Source organism: Leptosomus discolor, chromosome 6 (genome assembly GCF_034619465.1).
Source record: "Leptosomus discolor isolate bLepDis1 chromosome 6, bLepDis1.hap2, whole genome shotgun sequence".
NCBI classification, from domain to species: Eukaryota; Metazoa; Chordata; class Aves; order Leptosomiformes; family Leptosomidae; genus Leptosomus; species Leptosomus discolor.
Window position 1 is genome coordinate 6,179,663 of NC_141396.1, and position 15,005 is coordinate 6,194,667.

The window sequence follows — 15,005 nt, forward strand, 5'->3', positions numbered from 1 at the left end:
TCTTACTGGATTCTCCCTCAGCATCCCTCCTTTTATGGATATATAGCTTTTTATGTCAGTTTAACAGGGCTCTATACTTGTCTTCCTCCAGTTCCTATCTACAAGCTTTACACCACCTTTTGTGAAAAGTCTCAAACATTTCAGGTCTCTCATTTCTCTGCTCATGCCTACTTTTCCCCTCCCCTCACACAGCGGCATCTTCGTTTAGAAGATTCCACATCGGCCAAAGATTCCATTATCTTTGTTTTGAGAATTCTTCTTGGCATTTATGACATTATTCTCTCCAATCCATTACTTCTAATCTCAATATTTTAGTTTAACATTTTTCCTGGTCACGCATATTCAGGTCACACTATTTTATACATAGAAACTTACAAGCTAAATGTGATGGATCAAAGGGGTCAAATGAAAAAGACAGGATATTTTCAGCATAACTTTTCTTCCAAAGTTTGGTGCCCGTGTCTGCATTCCACAGTACGATATAGTTAGGCGGATGAACGGCAAGCAGTAAATCTCTAGAAGCGTCTTGATTCCACAACCACTGCATGTCTGTCAAAAGAAAGAAGGAACAAGAGAGAAATTAATTTAAAAAAAAACTTTGTTCTATTTTAAAACTATTCTATTAAACCTGTTCTATTTAAAACTTCTTCTAGAATACCTTGTCTTTAAAAAACAAATACTGACTTGTTAGTAACAAGATGCTTCTGCTTCACAATTCTAAAAACTAGCTCCTTTTATGGCCTGAATTTATGTTTTTAACAAGCAGCAATAAATTGGGTTTCACATATCTACATACATGAACACAACCACATCCCATCCTGAAGAAGTCAGATCTTTTCAGCCAACATACCATACTGTACAAAACCACTGTACAGTTAAAATGAAAAGAACCATACACCATCCCAATTAGTATTTGGGGTGACACCATGAACCGTAACACCATCCCAAATTAAAATCTGACATAGTTTAAGTATTGGATCTGGAAACAAATGTCTTCTCCACTTCAAATACCTTTCAAACAGATTCTTAAAGGCAAGAGTAAAATGAAACTGGCTGTAACACACAATCAAGAACTCAAGTACAGTGTTTAAATGCTCGAGTCAGTCTGGAGAGGTGTGGTTGCCAATCATCATGGCTGGGCATCATTTCAACATGCATGAACAAGACTCTGCTTTCTGCCAAGAACAGCAGACAGACACCTCAGTTACTTGAAAAGAGCTGTAGTGGAGCTACCTCCATGCTCCATGGCGCAGTGTTTTAGACAACAGCATGGCTCAGGCACACAACGGATGAAGTCCCCACAGTCCGGCTCCTACCACTCACTGCACGACCTCACCAAGGCACAGCTTCTCCACACCGTGTTCATATATATTAAGATGTTAAAAAAAGTCCTTCCTCAGCCATTCTACTGTTGTATCAATTCTGCTTTTTCAGAGCTGGTAAGTGCTTCTCACTGGGTTTCAGAGAAAAAATAAAAATGAAAAAATCCAGCCACGTGTGTCCTGATCAGTTATGCTGTAAGTTAACAAAAGGTTAACTCCTTCTCAGCTGAATGCAGAGCTGGGATCAAATAAAGGAATGTGCCTTACACTGATGCACCACTTTTCTCCTCATTGAAACAGTGAGGCTCCAGCTCTCACCCCCCAAAGCTCTTGCAGATAACACAGAGAACCAGCAGATCACTCTGGTGCTCGATCTCTGTAGTTGCACCATTTTCCACAGGCTTGTAAAAAGCCAGAGGCCTCAGAAACAGATAGAAAGGAAAAGAAGCTGCTTTTGTTAGAGATTATTGCTGAATCAAATCAGGGACTGAGGACAGAGCAGAATTTTAATTCTGTTGCTTATTAATTTTTTTTTTCCCTCACCCAGCAGATTGGAAAGCCTTCACTGGGTCTGAAAACCTGGAGAAATCATCAAATGGCATGGTCAAAACTCCACCAAATTCAGTGAATTAGTGTCAAGAGTAAATAAAATGCAACTTAAAACACACACACAAAAAGAAATAAACCTAATAAAATTAACTGCAGTCAATAAACTACATTTTCAGTGTCCCACTATCAGACTTACAATATTGTACCTACTGTGACCAGATTTATAAAAACGGAATAATAATAAAACCCAAACAATTTCATAAGTGGGCTTTCATAAAATACAATTCAAAATAAAAAACAGGTATAACACAAGCATCATCACAAGTTTTTAAAATAGTCCAACTAAACTATAAATTATTTTTAGAAACTCATTATGGTAGTTTTTCGGGGCAGGGGAGGGGGCAGCGTTCTAAATTTTACTTCAGAAACAATTTGTAGACATATTGCTGGTGTGGACAGCAGCAGCAATGAACAGAAATCCAGAACATGCAGCAGACCACACAGACACTGCTGTACTTGCAGAGTCATCCCTCCCTCATTTCAGAATTAGCTAATCCCGAAAGAGCCAGTCAGATGCTGGAAGCGGTTCATCGGCAGCATCACCTCAGGCTAGCAGACTGGTCACAGCAGGACCGCCACAGAGCTCACCAGATTCCAGTGCTCTAGCCAGCTCCTGGTCAGCTCTGTTAGGAGTGGTTCCAACAGACAGAAAAGTGCCTACCACAAGTACTTAGAACCAAACCACCAAGTTTTACAATAGTGGGAGTACTACGATCAACTACAAACTGCACCAATTAAAGCAACAGTAAAACGATATTGAGTGTGTGATGCCAGAAGGAATGAAGTCCAGATGTTTTGATTCCCTTTTCAGAGTTCTAACCATCACCTTAACCTTTTCATTGATGAAGTACAAGATACTACCTAATGAAAGGGAGCATTTGATGGATGATACCTTACTAATAAATAAGCACAGCAAAAAGCAAGGAAAAAGACAATTATTCCTTTCCAATATATTCTCTTAATTGTGTTATACCTGGCCAATGGCTACATTTTCCATTCTCTATCCTTCCTTAGGCCAATTAAGACAGCACTTACCTCTATGCCAGGCTTCTAAACATTTTTGCCTCTAGCATAAGCAAACATAAATCTTCTATAGCTTACAACATCATAAACGCATAGCTCCTTCTCCAGGTTTTTTTGTTTGGGTTTTTTGGTGGGGTTTCAGTTGGTTAGTTGGTTTTGGGTTTTTTTTTACCTCCCTCAGAGACTTATGAAATCACTGAATGAGATCAAGTATTCTGGTAACAGATTAAAAAAAATCTTCAAACATCCACCTGTCCAGAACTGTTCAGGTAGAGTTTTTTGGGTTCTTTTCAGACTTTCCCACCTCCACTGGGCTACCACCCATAGAACAGAAGCAAAAGCAGCAAGTACCACCACTAAACCATCTTCTCAAATGAAAGCCAAAACAAGTTATTTATACCATCTCAAAACTTCCTGTTTCCCTTTGACTGTGTTAATCCTTGCCATTCATGTCTACTTAATTACACTAGAAACCTAATTCAAACGTGTCACACTCAGTTTCAGGACTTCATACTAACTCCAACTATACGTGAAATCACCTTTTTTACAACTGTCTTCTACACTAATATTTACACATTTTTTGCATCTTAATATTGCAATGCACAGAAAAGCCTCCCCCCTCCTATGAATCAGATAACTGCACAGATGCCCCAAAAAACCCTTTTCTCTCTAGTTATATTGCAAATTTATGTTACCATGATAGTAAATTTGACCTGAAGTAGCTATATAACGAAGTACCTCAATAATTGTCAAAGTTCATGCGCATAATCAAAATGCTTAACTTACAGCAATGTAGTATTATTGAAGTACTGCACCACTACAGACGGTAGTGATATTCCAGGGCAACGAAAACTACCCTACATCACCAATTCAAAAGCAGGAAGATGTTCTGGACACCGTAAATATTATTTCAATCAACCACATTAACAAAAATAGATTGTAACTTTCTGTCAGAAGATCTTGGAAAATATTACCACAATGAATAAATCATAGAATCACAGAATGCACTGGGCTTGAAGGGACCCTCAAAGGTCACCTAGTCCAACCCCCCACTGCAGTGAGCAGGGACAGCTTTAGCAATCTCACAGCATCTCTCTGGGAGACAGCAAGTCTTACGTTTAGACAGAAAACGAGTAGATAAAACACAGAGAAGGCCAGTAATCCCAACAGTAAAATTCAATGGCAGAACTGAGTATGATTTGCAAACCCAGGTGATGGATTGATGGAACGATGCTCCCACAAAAACATCACGTACTATCATTACCTTGAATTGGTTTTGCATGTTCCTGTATTTCACAACGAGCTGTTCCTGTTGCCACATCCCATACAATTATTTTTCCAGTAACATCAGCAGAAGCTAAACGTAAAGAATATGGAGAGCCAATATTGTGATGGTAATTTTCTTTAGCCCATTTAACCTGAGGATACAGATGAAAACTGGTCAAAGGAGGCAAACATAAGACACCATACTTCATATTTTTCAGATGGATAAACAAATAACAATTATTGCAACAAAAAAAGCATAGTAATAGTTAACATTAATAGGATCTGTGTAAGCATACCTTTAAGCTACCATTAGTTGTACAAATATAAGGTATGTTGCAACTCTGTTGCATGACTTTGTGGTTGATATTTTCAAATCACATGAATCAACAATCCTTGTTCCTGAAGGCAACTACGACAATCCACAAATATATGCTATGTATATAAAAATTTTACTCAAATATTTAGAAGGAACTAAATGGCAATCTTTAAAGTTCTGTGGGCATCTACAAACCTATAACCACTGATCTCCAAACAAATGAAAGTTGAAAATTTACCATCCAACTTTTACACACATCCTAACCCATGTCACTTTCCTAAGCTGCCAAATATAAGTATGCTGTGGTATCGGGTAGGAAGGCAGGTTGGTCTTTCATCATATGTTGTCTCATGTCAAGCTATGGCTGACATTTGCCAACTTTTTTTGTCGTTTTCAGCATGTTGCCACCACGGATTTCCACATACCACTTTCTGGTTTGGGATTTCAAGCTGCACAGGCTTGCAAGCTGGCAATATTTATGAAAACCGTGTCTTGAAATTTGAAACATTCTGTCTACAAGCCTCCGGAAATTATAAAGAGATAACGTTGACTCCTTCCTTATCTATTTAATATAGACTTGTTTTGCTATCTCCTTTAAAGGCGAACTGCTAAGAGAGACTGAAGATACTAACAGAATAAAGCAACCTTAACGCTAGGCTAACGGGAATCTAACTCCTACAAAAATGACACTGTAGCTAGCTAGCTGTGTCCTGCCACAGTACCTGACACAGAAAGGCTGAGGCAAAACACACCACTTTTTGCAGATATTGAAAGCCAGACATTAAAAAAACAGAGACAGAATTATCACTAGGCACCGCTAACTTTGCAACATGAGTTCATAACAGCATTCAGAGGACTGTAGCTGCCTTTGTGCTACGCCTGTCAGAGGTGTGACCAGGATGCAGTTCAACAGTCTAGCTGAATAAATTAAGCAAACATTACACCTGCACAACAAGCACGCTTCAAAGAGCTCTAGCTGTAGCCCCAATGTGCGTTTCTACCAGAATTCTTGGGAGACTCTCCTCTACCTGTAAATTTCGGTGTTGCAATTCCTGCTTCCCTGATGTTAAAAGAAAAATTACCCATGAGGATACTTCCATGTAGCTATTAAAAAAGTAATTACAGAACCCTGCAAAGCTGTTAATACCTCAGTTAAATATGTATTACTTTGAAGCAAATTCCAAGCCTGGAAAGCATCATTTCCGAAGGGGGGAGCTGTCACCAAGTTATGAACAACAAAAAGGAGACCTTTTACACGATCAGTCTCAACCAGAGCTCATGGAGCTCTCTAACACCATAAGCCCTCTTTTCTCATTGCAGTCACACTGCTCCACGAATGTCTCCAAATATGACCTGATCCCTCTGCTCAAAGAAATTATTTTCTTACTGTACTGGTCACTGCCTCTCTACCTTGACTTCAAAATACAGCAGCAGCATTGGTCAGAAACAGGAACCAGAGGTGAAGTGTTTTTTTAATTTTCACATCTATCTCACTTGATTTAAAGAATCTTATTATCGATACTTATTAACATATCGGAACAGACAGAAAAGAAACTTCAATCAAAAACTGTTTCTGTAGTTTCATTTTCTTTTGTAAAAGTACTCTTTCAAGTACTCTTTGTAAAGGTAAAAAAAAAAAAAGAGATGTAATCCACCCTGTACAAAGTCATCAGCACCCCACAAACACCGTAAGGATACACAGACAACTAACATGGATCCATTTTCACTGAAAACTTTACCTATCCCGGACATAGTTACGATAGCCAAAGGCCAGGAACTATTTAAAGAAAAACAGTTAAACGGACTGCAGAAGGATTATGAAACAATCGCTTTTATCTTTGCTTTTTAATTGCAGATAGTGGTGTGTTTTGAAACTTTTTCAAATCCGAAGCATGGGTTTCAGGGGCGAAGATCCCCTGTAGACTTCAGCTTGCTGGTGTGAGCCTTTACTACAAGGAGTTTAAGTCACACAGCAGACTTCTTACGAACCCCCTCCAACTTATTTATGCTCTTAGCATTTACAAACAAAAAAAGAAATCAGTTAGGAATTGAAGAAATTATTTACGAATGCTTGTAAAGGTATCTGCAATGATCGTGGCCTTGTAATCATTTTTCATATAATGTCTACTTCTTAAAGCAGAACAGAATTTATCTTCGTTCTTCCTCCTCATAAATTAGTCACTTTCTTACAGTCTATTTCTGTTAGTAAAGCACCAGATAGTGGTTTTGAAAAATTATCTTATAGATTATATAAAATCTATTTGGACTTCAGCATTTGGTTTCCTATCGAAATAACGCTACTTCTCAAAGCCAGGGAGTGTAACTGAAGCACACTAAAATGCTATCACTACATGGATAACAACTGATTTTGCTATAACTTATTATCTATGCTAAGTGGAAATTTTAAAGCAGACTCGTCGTTATAGCTGCTACCTCTGTACCACTTACATTTTCTATTTTTTCCACAATTATAGACATTTTAATTGATTTGCTCATTTTAAAGGGCAGCCTGAAGACGACTGAGGCTAAGGCTATGCTTACCCTAACAAGTTGCCAAAAGGAAAGCAAAGGTATTGATTCACACAGTGCCACCTACTCCATGGATGCTGTCATGTACAGACTTTGCTCTGAGCAATAACCTCTCCGTACTTAGAGTCAGTTAAGTTGCCTCATGCTTGTCACCAGAGAGGTTATTCGTATCAGCGGCACAAGATCTAAGCTGGCAGCCATGTTTGGCCAACCCTGACAATCCTCAAAATTCAGTGAAAAGATTCGGGCAAGTATACAAACACGCTGGAAGAAATTGGTTTTCAGTCCTCTGTTACATTTTAAACATGTCACAGCACACACATCTCAAAAATTGATATAAAATGCCTGTTTTGAAACCTAACCCTTCTACCTTGCTTTTTGCCAGCCAGTCTCAAAATTCTCTCTCATCAAGCAAAACTAATTCCTAAACCTTACAACCATTTGTAAAATCTACAATATCATTATCTATATGGCTGTTTCACAAGTTCTTGAATGGAGCTGTGTTAGTTTTGCCCTACCCAATATTTTCACTCAGGATTTGAACAGTTTATTTATTACTATAAAAAAATGCATTTGGACTCTGTAGCACAGAAATACATTACGCTGTACGAAGACACATAAACACCACCACCTGTTAATTACTCAATACACTGAAATTTCAAAACCACTCATCAAAAAATTGAAGCTCTTTAGCATGCAGAAAGACATCATCAGAACGTGACCGCTCAGAAGTCAGTAAATTATCAATCCCAAAGACAAAATAATTGTGTTTCATTTCAAAATACCAGCGTGGCCATATCTGATAAAGTATTAGCGTATGTATATGAAAATTGTCTATTTACGGAAAATGACACGTGGGGAAAAAATACCGTGTGATTTCCAGGAGGCACATTGAAACTTTTTCTATTACTACAAAAAAACAACAAAATGCCCCTATCTAAAAGTCTTCATAAGTTACTGACTGCCTTGTAATATAGCATTTGGGCTAAGGACTATCAAACATTACATCTGCCAGCCACATATCCCTCTAAACGCTGACTGAATCTGTCATACTCCGCAGTCAAAGAATTGGAGTATCAAAGAATTGGAGTATCAAAGAATTGGAGTATCAAAGAAATGGAGTATCAAAGAAATGGAGTATCAAAGAAATGGAGTATCAAAGAAATGGAGTATCAAAGAAATACATCCTGTTCCACACTTGACCCAAAGTCAAATGCTCTGCAATTTCAAGTCAAGGATCTTCAAAGGAAAGTACCCTAAGCTTAAGCTTAAATTTTAGCCATTCTTTATCACCAAAATAAATGTTCAGTTTTGTCTGCTATTGTTCCTTTTCTATAGGTAAGAACAGAAGTAAAAACTTAGAAGCAACTTTCTCGTTGAATGGTGCACTGGTTACCACCACAACACGAAAGATCAGGTAGGGCATCAACAAAGAGATTCATCTGATATTTTGTAATGTTCATCTGAAATTCTGTCATGTTAAAAGCTTTCTTGGAAACATCTCTGTCTGTGTTCCATAACACTATCGAATGTTTCTATATATTCTATACCTTCTATAAAGGTATACCATCAACCTCGGCTCAAATTTCAGCATGTATGGTTTGATTTAGCTGTATAAGAGATCATGTAAAGTACAAGTATTTTACAACAGATTTCATGTGAAAATCAAGTGCAATTTATTGTCAAGTATTTACAGTGATATAGAAAAATAATATATACACCATAATCAAGTGATATACCTTAAAACATGTACATCTCACCTTGACAACACTAGCTTTGTGTCTTTCCAAAACCTGTAAAGTCTGAGCGGTATTGGCATCAACTACCAGCACAAGAGAATGACATCCATATGCAATCAAACCTTGCCAGCCCCTAGAAAAGCATATGTCATCATCAAATAAGCAAAAAAGAACAAAACCCACTTCACATCAAGAATGAGGCAGGGATTTTTTTGTTAGTTGAATGCATGCTACTAGACACGTACATCAGAGAGTAAAAATTATTTAACAACATAAAACTCAAAAGCATTACAAAGCGCCATTGCTGCGCTGCCTGCTGAACTATTTGCTGATGGAACCCTAAGCCACCGCAAAGCGCCTCTTTGTGTCCATCTACAAAAGTCCTCTGCTGTATATTTAAGATATCACATAGGAATTCATGAAGAGCTTTCCCAAATTTTACATATAAGCATGCAGGTAAGCAATATATTTGCAACTATATCATTAATTGCATATTTTTCGTCTCTTTTTTTTTTTTTTTTGAGACAAAAAGGGGCCAGTGATAAGTGATCACAGTAACAGTGAAAAATCTGCTGAGGCCTGTGTGACTTCAGGAGAGGCTAACGTGGCCACCGATGACAATTCTAAAGCTATGGTGAACACCAAGCAAATGGGAACAGTCAAAAGAGAAAAATAAAGTTCCAAACTAAGAACTTCAGAGTACTTCAGTGTTCACTGCCTTGTAAGCTGAGAAAACTAAAGGCCACAGTTTTAGAAAATGACTCGGTCCAGCTCATGCATTTCCTCTCCCTAAGTTTCAGCTGCATTAACGTAATGCTTTCCAGCACAGCCGGGTGAACTCCTTGTTCAGAGCAATGAATACAAAACCCAATATATGTACCGGCTTTGTACACCAACTCTTAAAAATAACAGAAATAGGAACCAGAAGATGCTGCCCTGATCTCTACAGGTCGTTGCACCTGCCCAGAGAAGCAAATATCGCTGCCAGAAGGGACTGGCCCGTGCTCGTCTATGGCCATAGCTTTGCTCTCGCTTGAGGGCCGGGCAGCAGCACCTCCAGGGCAGCAGCTCCCTGCCAGCGAGGAGCGGGAAGAGGACCCGAGTATTTGCGGTGACCACCTTGCTCGGGTCGGCAGGACACGATTCCCTGTCAGGCGGACACAGCCGATCGCTACCATCGCTTTACTGAGCGCCCGGCATCTCCCGGCGCCGCTTGAGCCTCGGCACCCGGCTGTGGGGCTGCACGGACGTCCCGGTTCGGGCGGCGGACACCGGGAGGAGGCAGAACCGGGGCAGGCAGCGGAGAGCGAAGCCGCGGGGCGGCCCGGGGGACGCTGTGGGGAGAGCCCCGGGACACCTCAGCCGCCCTTCTCCCCTCCCCGCGCCCGGCAGACCGCCCCTGCCCGCCTGCCCGCCCGCCAGCGGCCCGGCCCCTCACCAGTCCGCCGCCCCCCTGTTCGGCGCGCTGAGGGCGCCCGTCAGGGTCCGCGCCGGGAGCTTGATGTTCACCGTGAAGCGCTGCATAGCGAGGCCGGGGAGCGCCGGGCCCGGCGGGGCAACCCGAGGCGGGGCAGCCCGAGGCGGGGCAGCCGGTGGCCGAGCGCACCGCGGCCCTGCCCAGCGCCGCCGCGCAGGAAGCGCCGCTTCGGCGGTGCCGCCGGTCCGTGCCGCCGGGGTCCGCCGGGGCCCCGCGGCTCGGGAACGGCAGTTCCGGGGCCGGCCACGCCCGCCGCCGCTCGGAGGGCCTGCGCTAGGCCGCGGCCGCCGCCGTGCCCGGGCCGGGCCCCTTAGCGCGGTGGCTGTTCCCTTCCCGCCATCTCAGGTACCGGCCCGGGGTGTCTGGTTTCCAGCCTGCCCCACGGTGCCTCTGGGCACCCCCAGCACAGCCCCCCGGGCCTGGGGACACGAATTGTGCCTCGCTGGCTTTAAATCACACAGCCTGGAAGGAGAACACAGGGTGGGGATGGCAGAGGCCCCCTCTGCCTTGGCTGGTTCCAGGGAAACTTGTTGACAGTCTGCGGCGGGGCGCCTGAAACACCTCACCACGCTAAGGGCTCCCTGCCAGATCTCCGGGCGCATGGGTGCTGCGGGACCCACTACTAACCAGAGAACTTCTTTCACCGTAGTCATTTCTCCTCCGAAATTACCTCTTAGAAGGCAAAACGCAATAGTCATAGCCCTCTTGCAGTAACCCCTGTGGTGCTGTTGTATCCCTCACCAGCAGCATAAAGCGCTGACCACGGCACCGTAAGGCACCAAGTCCTACCTAATGCACCCCATCCTCTAACCTGCCCCACGGTGTCACTCGAGCCTGACAAAGCCACCCAGGCTGACACAGCCACGTGCAAGAACACTGCGCATTCGCACTGGAGCACACCAGCCCGCAGAGCATCGAAATATCCCGAACTTTCTTCTGTGCCACGGCATTAATAAGATGGCCAGAATCATGTAGCTCCAGGCGCATCACTTGACACACATGCGCTGTTTGGAGGTTTGTTTCTCTTCAAAATAGAGATGGCTGGTAATTGTTTATTTGTTTTTTTTTTTTGTAGTGAAAAAGATGCCACTAGATGGCCAAAGTTGGCAAGTTTGCAATGCCAGCTACAGGTTTTTGCCATGCCGCAGTGTCACTTTGTCACAGGAGATGCAATAATGCTGTTCCTCTTTGTTTCGGTTTTCTTTCTAATCACAACCAAATCTGTGCAATTGGGAACTCAAGAAATAACCTGCGGCTGTTATCTTTTCCAGCTCTCTTCTAAAGAAATCTGATCTTGAAGCACAGTGCATAACTCAATACCATTTTCAGGTCACTCTAATATTGGAATTTATTTCTCAAAACCCTCTCCTCCCAAAATATCTCTCTCTACTCTTAAAGTTGAAAAATCACTGTTTCGAGAAGTAGAGGGGGTTTTTTGCTCCTTTTTCTTGGCTACCATTTGAGGACAAGATGATCTACACCTCCAGATACCAATTCTACGGGAGCCTGAGCAGCCACTAGCTTCATTAATTTTAGTTATTTTTTGCTAATTCAGTGTTTTTACTCTTATGTCCTTGGACAACCTGCTGCTGCTCATGTTTTTGGAGGGTTTTGGTTGTTTACTTGGTTTCTTGGATTGGGGTTTTATGAGAAGGGTGCTTTGGAACTATTTTTGCACAATAGAAACAGAAGCTCTTTTTGGCAGATTTCCATCCATTTTCTTGACATCAGAAAACCAAGGGATAAATGAAATGCTCAAAAGAAATCGATACTTTAAGGTAGTTGACAAAAAGGACAAAGGTACCAGAAAAAGGGAAACAAAAGAGGAAATTAGGGCTGTGTCACCAAACGGGTTGAAAAATTAAGAATCTAAGAGTGGCTTTCAGGGTCAGGTAGCAGGGTGAAAATCAGGGTGCATCAGCCAGACGAATACGTGCTGAGGATTCATCAGAGGGATAAAGAGGAAGAAGTTTGTGAACAATGATAAGGATCCTTGGAAGATCTGGAAGGAATAGGAATGTTGTGAGATGTCAGGAGGAAAGAAGAGGTGTGTACTAGATGAGCTGCGTGGGATTCCCGAGATCCATCCGTAGCTGCTCACCAACGCAGAGACTGATGCACAGCAAATGGGTGTGAACTAAAACCAGATATCCCAATTTTTTTTGAGGGGTGGTTAATGCCCTCATTACATCTTATTGTTAACTTAAATCATTGCCGAGGAAGAACACGAACTACATCAAAGCACTTAGTCCTCTCACTCATCTGTAAATACAGAGATATGCTTTTGATTGCAATACAAACAATAAATACCAAACTTAAAGCTGTTTAACTTCATAGTCAGTAATACTATTAAACCCACTAAAACCTCTGGGACTAGTAACTGTCCAAAATGTGATATCCAGTGGGAGAGACTTCATTCCGGACAGCTTGAGCTCCAATTGTCCTCACAAAGTACATGTGGAGAATGAAGTTGTGGGTGATCGTAAAACCATCTTAATAAATTAATGATTAAATAAATAACGAGAACTAGGATTTTAAATAGCTTTTGGCTCATGATTCTAAATAATTTTGCTGTGAGTTTGAACAAGAAAAAGTGAGATCAAGGTAGAAACACGTGCACAGTTTCTCTCTTTTGGGTTTCTCATTTATATAATAATTACTGCAGGAATAATCCCGTGAAAGCTTCTGAGACTTCTTTAATTTCCATGGCCTTAAGTTAGAGCTCCAGGAGCTCCTGGGATCTACCAGTGAACCATGACGGTCTGAGACTGTGCGCTGTTGCATACCATTATACAAAACCCAGTTGGAAATCAGGATACGTAACCAATTCATATATGCTATGGGGCAGGACTATATTTGCCTTACAAATTATGTTGCTGCTGCCTTAGTGTTATCATTTCTGCTCCATACATTTAAGGCTTCTTAAGTTCTCTCCTAGTTAAGTGTCCCTTGTTGAGCAGGGACTGACAGTGAAAGCCACACACAGAACTGATGCCATTCTCTCTATCAGGACTCGCACGCAGAGCACGAGACTTACACAGTCGTCCTTTGCCTCGTACAGCCTCACAGCGACATGTGTACCTTACACACCCCCGGCTCTGTGCCTTGTCCTCTTCCCCCACAACTGGAACCTCCTCAAATGGCAGACAGCTCACCCGAAACAAGCTGTCCCTCTGCGCCTGCAGATCACCGAGTGTAAAGGCAGCCGTGGTGCCGCCGTGTCGCATCACAGACTCTGCGTTCAAGAACGCCTTGCAGGAAGGTGGTTCCCTTGAGCAGGCATGTTCCTCGTCACTTGACCTGACACGACACTGTCTTTTCTCAAGAAGACAACCGGGAAGTCTGCGTTACTTTCAGCGAAGCACGCCTCTCCCCACAAAGAAGCGTGAGCAATCACGTCCTTACTCAGCAAAGCATGCTGTGCAGCGAAACGCTTCAGATATTCCTAAAGCTGCGCTAAAGAAAGGGGATGGAAACATCTCAAAGCATGTCTGAATGCAGGTGGAATTCAGTGTGCCCTCCCTTGTTTTGAGTGTTGGTGTGGATAACTTTGTTATTTAAAATCAAGCAAGTAGAGGGGCTTTTTTGCAAATGCAATGTACCCAAAGACCAGATTCATTTAATGACAGCCTGACTTTATAATCCTAGTAGGGATCTTTGTATTTCATGTTGTATTTTCAGAAAAAGATTAACTAAAAATATTGATGAAAGAGATTCTGTTTCCGGGATTTCAGAGTTCTGCCAAAATTAACGTAAAAATAAAATCAATATATGAATTTCAGAGTGTAAAATATTTGGCACCTAGAACCCTATCATCTTTATGCAAAATCAGACATTTTTCACCAAAGGCTCAAATACTTGTCTCCCTTCCCAAATACTTTCAGCTCAAAGGCTCAAAAATTATCCAGAAACTCTCCTCCAAGTGAGCACATGTGGTCTAACCCCGTTCCACTGAACTTGCTGGACATGTGAATATAAACTTTCAAAGGTAGTGAAGCCAACTCCGAAGAGAGCTCTAGTGACTGCCTGCACTCTCACTTTGTTTTGATCAAGTGTCACCGAAGGAAAAACTTCTCTGGCAGTTCTCTGGCTGTTTTTCTCTGAAAATATTTTGCTTAGCCTTAAGCATTGCTCTTTTTCTAAGGGTCCAAAAAGAGGATGAAATGTAGAACAAATTATTAGTTTATTGACAAATTAAACTTAATTTCTACAGGGCCAGTTTTGTTCCATTTCTTTCTGATTTCATCCTAGCCCCAAGTGTCTGTGACTGCTCTAACACAATCACTGAGAGGCTCTGGCCCTTACGTTTCCTTTTGTGTCTGTCTGAATACTTCTGCTGATGAGCATTCCCCCACCCCCCTGAAATACACTGCTATAACTGAGCTCACAGCTGGGGTAGATTTGCACTCTGCCATAATTAAAAAGAATTTTCATTAAATTTAACTGTTTGGGTTTCAGGTGTGATTTCAGGAAATCTCATTTAGGGACAGCTATTAAGACAACAGCCTCCTGGCCAGTGGTGCTCCTCTTTTGTAACTGGTAGGAGCAGTGCTGACAGCCTTTGTCAAGGCTTCTTTTAGCCCTTTTGGGGGCAGAAATCTCACCCCACTAGTGTCGGTTCTTAGCGTGCAGCTCAGTGTGTGTCTGAGGAGACCTGGAACAAGAGCAGGCATCTGGTCAACAGGAGACAAGCACATTAAGCAGAGGACAAGATGAACTTCCTA

The 15,005-nt window shown here is 42.0% G+C and overlaps 1 protein-coding gene across 2 annotated transcripts in view; it reads right to left on the reverse strand.

The window, feature by feature from the left end:
• Window positions 1–10,328, reverse strand: part of WDR11 (WD repeat domain 11) — a 45,192-nt gene extending 34,864 nt beyond the window's left edge. For both annotated transcript variants that reach the window (XM_086466491.1, XM_086466490.1), the window contains exons 1-4: window positions 10,243–10,328; window positions 8,826–8,937; window positions 4,219–4,372; window positions 376–549 (exon numbers count right to left, since the gene is read on the reverse strand). In XM_086466491.1, coding sequence (XP_086322617.1) covers window positions 376–549; window positions 4,219–4,372; window positions 8,826–8,937; window positions 10,243–10,328 — 526 coding nt within the window. The remainder of the gene's footprint in view (window positions 1–375; window positions 550–4,218; window positions 4,373–8,825; window positions 8,938–10,242) is intronic.
• Window positions 10,329–15,005: the final 4,677 nt, after the last annotated feature.